Source organism: Limulus polyphemus, unplaced genomic scaffold, assembly GCF_000517525.1.
Source record: "Limulus polyphemus unplaced genomic scaffold, Limulus_polyphemus-2.1.2 Scaffold909, whole genome shotgun sequence".
NCBI lineage: Eukaryota > Metazoa > Arthropoda > Merostomata > Xiphosura > Limulidae > Limulus > Limulus polyphemus.
Window position 1 is genome coordinate 124,995 of NW_013666519.1, and position 6,000 is coordinate 130,994.

Genomic DNA, 6,000 nt, shown 5'->3' on the forward strand with positions numbered 1-6,000 from the left:
TGTTGTTTTCTTTTCTTTTTTTTTTCAAGTACAAACTTTTAGCTCATAGTTCCATCATCTCTTGACTGATTTGAGATATAATTATTAATTTTGGACTCAGGATGTCAAACACTTTCAAATGATTTCTTTGACCACACCCTAGGTCTTGTAGATTAATTTGAGGGTAGGCTGGTAGAGATCCTGATGAGTAATAAAAGCGAATTGGGTATATGCTAACCCCATGCTTGATATTGCTAGCGCACAAATATTTAGCTAATAACAGGTTAAAAACAGTCTCATAGATTAATTTACTCTAATCCTGCCTAAAAGAATTTCAAGTGATGTGCCTATTGAAGATTCTCTCTCTTGTTGTTAATAGATTTCAATGTCTTTTTTCATTTCTACCTGCCATAAAACATCCATGGCTTCATAAGGAAGACAGTTGTACTGTTGAGAATTAAGTCAATACTGTTAGTATAATATATTAATTTTTTTACAATTTAATTTTATAATTTATATACTGACCTGACATAATGCAGTTTTGACCATGAGCAATTACTAAATAGTAGCATGTTATAATTGGTAGAATATTTGTAAAGTAAAAAGAAGAAAGAACTACATTCTTACATGTTAGGTACTGCTTGAAACCACTGTTAAACTTATCTGGAGGAAAAGAACAGGTTAAAAATACGCGTGTTGGTTTCGACTTAGTTTTTCTTTGATCCAAACTGCAACAATTAAATCTTGTTCTAATAGAACAATTTCTATAGGTAGAATATAAAGAATTCCTGGCGGAAAAAATTAAAAACATGATATTAAACATGTGGATGGGGTGTAAAGGTTGGTTATAAAATATGTAACAAAGTTCCCATATAGATACCACATCTGTCAGAAATAACTGCATTTTGATTTAATTCAAATTACTTAAGCATAAGATATTGAGGTATAGAAACATCATAAAGACTTTGTGCACAAAACAGTCTTAGCAAAGCTTTACCCATTTCTTTGTGTTTTAAACATCCAGATTCTATTTTTTATCTTCTCAATCTCTACCAAAACCATTGCCTTGTTAGGTAAACTGTTTTTTTACTGAATCTGTTCATATAAATATGGAACTTGTGATTATCTATCACATATATATATTTTATTTCATCACATATAGCAATTGATTTCAAGGATGGAAGAAACATCAGACAGACAGTAGTCAGTTCGTTAAAGGAGGTTTTAGGTAGGTATCTGAAAGTATACAGGAGTTTTGTTAAAATGTATATAATTTCTCTGGGCTACTTAACCTGAAAAGTCCAGGAAATGGGATGTAGAAAATTTGTTGAATATAAGGAATTATCCTAAACATTTATATTTCATCATATGTATTGATATAAAACTGTGTTTACACATACAGAAAAATTTTAATAATGTGATTTATTTTTATCCCTATAAATTACATTATTCATAATAATTTAACCACATCTGGACCAAGAAGGATTTGTCTGATATCCCTTGACTTTTCTTTTGCTTCTCACAGTAATAATACTTTAAATTACATAAAACTTAATACAAATTTATTATCCAGATTTGGCTTTAAAACTTTTTGCATAGTTTGCTATAGTATTTGGATCAGTTTTTTGTTTGTGAAATTTGATACATTATTTAACTGATTGCAGTATCACTACTTTCAAATATAAATTATAAAAAAAAACTAAAATATTTATCAGTGACCTAAGACCTTATCTTTCAAAATGGCTTCACTATTAACTTTTTCAGACTAGGTATCATGATTTTTTCCAACAATGTTCAATTTATATCTAATAAATTTAGTTTCTTTGAAATAAATAAGAAGTTTTTTATTTGGTTGAATTTGAGTCATTGGGTTATTTTGCTGCTGCCTATTGTACGTAGTAAACCTAACTAGACTTTCTTGCAGATATAATTTAACATATAAAATTTTCAGAATTGAAAAGAAAACTATAAACAAATTCCTAGATCTGTAGTTTGTTTCTGAGTCTTCTAAATGTGCTGTTAAATTCCTTAGTTCACTGCTACAGGGGCCCCCCCAGTAGCACAGCGGTATGTCTGCGGACTTACAACGCTAGAATCCGGGTTTCGATACCTGTGGTGGGCAGAGCACAGATAGCCCATTGTGTAGCTTTGTGCTTAATTTCAAACAAACAAACAAACACTGCTACAGGAACTCTGACTAATCACTTTCTCAAGAAACCATAAATTACTTTTCTATCTTCCTTATTTACTCTACATTTTCATAAATAGTTTATAATCTGCTCTATTGTATTGTATTTAGATGCTGCCTTTAGCTATTTTCAAAGCTAAACTTCATTACAAAGTGCTCAGACCATATGCTGTAGTATCATAAAAGGGGTAAAACAAAATACTATAGTGATAAAACCACTAACAGAGATGGAAAATTATGTACATAACAAGACATGGATAATTATATTTTAAAGTCAATAATGCAGAATAATTCTAAAAAAAATTATAGATGCATTGTTTACATGCAAGACTCCAGAAATGAAAGTTAGAACTTTTTTTTTTCACATGTTTGTTTATCTTGCTATACCATCATTGGTTCCCACCAGAATTTTGTTTAATTCAGAGGAATGCTGACTTGCTCTGATTTACTAACAGCTGTAGAACACCAACAAATACTCACAATGCTTAGCTTTGTTATACTGTCATCTTTGGACTGTGCAATAGCAACGTTGTCCCTTAGTCTTACAATGTTTGAGCTTATGAAGATAATTTATAATAACTAGCACAGCTCACTCTACTGTACCACCAGGAGAGAACCCCATCAAAACCATGTTTTTTTTTTATATTTCAGCTTTTATGTAATTTACAGTTTATTGGCTATTGTGAATATTTATTTTGTTGTTATGATAAATATATATACATATGGTCTTGGTCACTTTAATTAACCTTGTAACCACAATGTTACCATAAAACTATACATATTATAACCCTATATTTACTAAATATATCTTCACAAATTAGGCATATCATAAGTTTTTTCAGTAACACTTTATACTTTACCTCTTATTTTCTCTACTGTAACTGTAATAAAGTCGTGTGTAGAAAAAATTTTGAAGTATGGAATAAAATCAAAAATACATTTTTTTTCTTGAATGACTGGAGATTGTATCAGACAATTACAATTATTTATCCTAAACAGCTTTAGGCTCCTAACAGTTTCACATCTTTTTTTCATTTTATTAAGGATAAATTATTTAGTTTTTTTTTTTTTTATTCAGTCTTTCTTATTTAATGTAATAAGTTTCTAAAGTTTGTATTTTAGTTATTTTTGTAAATAAAAAATATACATAAAAACCAAGAAATATTGCACTTTAGCCTTAAGGCCTTATGTACTAGGTGCATGGTTTAGTGAGCCTATTTTTTCTTATTATGTTGGTTGTCCAAGTACAATTAAAATAAGCCTTGCCATAGACTAGAATGTTTCAAAACTACTATAACTTAATTGACTTTCTAACTAACCTATAAATGGGTTAAAAAATTTCATTACTTCTTGGAGAAATGACTTTAGTGTAAACACTTCATGTTCTCCTGGCAAACTATCAGATTTGAAGGCTTAAAAATATAATACAGTTATCTGACTTATGTAGTGTATAATTTGCTCTTTCTCTTAATTGTAAACATGACCATTCGCAATGTTGGAGAGAATTTTAGACATTTCTTAAAAGATGGAGGATATGATAGGAGCATGCTAATGTGGGTTGAACAAATGCAGTGATATCTCAGATAAGCAAGAAGATAAGAAGTTGAAATTTTATATCTTGTTTCTAATTGGTTGAACAATCTGAATCTCTTATAAGGGAAGAGAAAAAAAAATCTACAAATAAGAAGTCACAGCACCACTGGTTAATGTAACTCAAAGGCACAGCTTTAGAACTTATTTAAGTACTTCCTGTTGAAATTAAAAAACTAAAACTTTTAATATAAACTATGTTTTGTTGCTAAATTTATTAACATAAATTGATAATAAAGTAGTTTTAATTAAATTTTGAATGTAACTCTGTAAAAAGGTCATGATGTACACTTTGACCCAATAGTATCCATACAGTAAACAATACTAGTATTTAATAATAAATGTAATGTTTGAAATACTATGTCTTTCATTTCTGTTGTTACTTCAGTGGTTTTTAATTCATTAATGTGATAGACATCACTATGTCAACTGTATTCCTTCACAAACATTAAGGAGCAAGAGGGGGCCAGTGGTTATTATGCCAGACTGTAGATCCATAGTTCATATACCATTACCATAAAAAATAAAATAATAATATTCTGCACTTTGGTGCTGTGGATACATTATAAGAGCAAAACCCAGTATTCAATAAAAGTAGCTCACAAGTTGTCAGTGAGTGAGTTTGATTAACTACCTCCATTCTAGTCTGTCACTTCAAAATAAGGGGCAGATATGTCTCAGTTAGACTTGCATGAAATATAACAAACAACAACAACAACAGACATTAAAAAGTAAGTCAAAGATTACAAGGCTGTTGGATTTTACAGTGTTTTTTATATGGAAATTTAAACACTTATCTTAGAATGTTGAAAAAATTGTTTTTGTAAACAGAAAGGCTTATACTGTATCTATGTTCTATAAGTTTTGATATCTAACTTTAACCATTTTCTTGTATGATTTCCTATATCTTCCATTTTCTGTTTAGATTAAATAATGGAAATGTAATCACATTGTTAGTGCTTCTATTTTAAAAAAAAATTCAAATATTTATTAACCAGCTAAAAAAGAAAGATTATTGATTGTATGTAAAAACATTTATAATTTAGCTTTCTCTTTCACATTTTGTTGGATTTATGTTCTTTATGTTAATTAAACAGCCATTAATTTATCACAAGCCCCTTGGTCTTATATTTAGGTCATAACTATTTGAATATATACATATTAAAATATATATATATCTGTTTTATAGATCACATCATGAATACATGTGAAGATGACACCAAGTCTCTCTTTCTTATTATCAAGGTAATACTATTGTTTTGCAGTGAAGTTGAGCTTAACAAAAGCATTTTAAAATAATGTAGATTTGGCATCAGTAATAATATTTTTTGATTTTTTTATTACATTACTTTTATTAATAAAAAGAAAGAATTAAAAACTACTAATTCATTTAGTAACTTTACACAAGTAACTTACAGCACCACCTGGTAGTCAACATGTAGCAACATGTGAGTTCCTTTTTGAAAAAACATGTTTATAAATACGGAAGCTTTATTGTCCTTGACCACTTTTTTTTGCATTTTCAGAGTTTAAATATATTACATAACATTTCTATAATTGTTATTCAATCTTTGATTTTTCTTCTTTTTTTTTTATATAGATTTTTGTGTCTTTAATGATCTTCTGGGGTGTTGATAAAACAGAGTTTGATACCAGGTGGAAGAGCTTCCATGTTGTTAAAAAGGCATTAGAGAATAAGGTGAGTTATTCGATATTAACGTCTCATGAGATTAAATAAAATGATACATGTATACTTTGTTATTTGTATTTATTTGTTATTAAATAATGCATTACTGAAAGTGTTGAGATATGACACCCACAGCTATAAATGGGCTTATCCACACTGTATTTGCTTGTGAATCTCATGATACACTGCCATGTGTAGGATAGCTAGTTGGATTCAAGGTTCTAGTGGTAAAGTTCATACACAAATGTACTATGGGTAATGTGCTGAAAAAAAAGACAAATCACTTGACTTACTAATGAGGCATATCATGTTAGTCATCTGAAAGTCATTACTCCTTAGTTTGAAGTGTGACAATTTTTCAGAAATAATTGTAGGCCAGAACATATACTGCATAAAGGAAGCTCCAAGCTGATTACTGGCTAGTACATCCACTTTATGGAGGAAACTTCAAACTGATTACAGGCTAGTACATCCACTGTATGGAGGAAGCTCCAAACTGATTACAGGCTAGTACATCCACTGTATGGAGGAAGCTCCAAACTGATTACAGGCTAGA

At 29.5% G+C, this 6,000-nt stretch overlaps 1 protein-coding gene across 1 annotated transcript in view; it reads left to right on the top strand.

Moving 5' to 3' along the window:
* The window catches only part of LOC106461174 (proteasome activator complex subunit 4-like), a 119,936-nt gene that overhangs the window by 63,855 nt on the left and 50,081 nt on the right, over nucleotides 1-6,000 (top strand). The window contains exons 20-22 of the mRNA XM_022388036.1: nucleotides 1,142-1,207; nucleotides 4,947-5,002; nucleotides 5,358-5,456. Of these exons, the coding sequence (XP_022243744.1) occupies nucleotides 1,142-1,207; nucleotides 4,947-5,002; nucleotides 5,358-5,456 (221 nt within the window). The remainder of the gene's footprint in view (nucleotides 1-1,141; nucleotides 1,208-4,946; nucleotides 5,003-5,357; nucleotides 5,457-6,000) is intronic.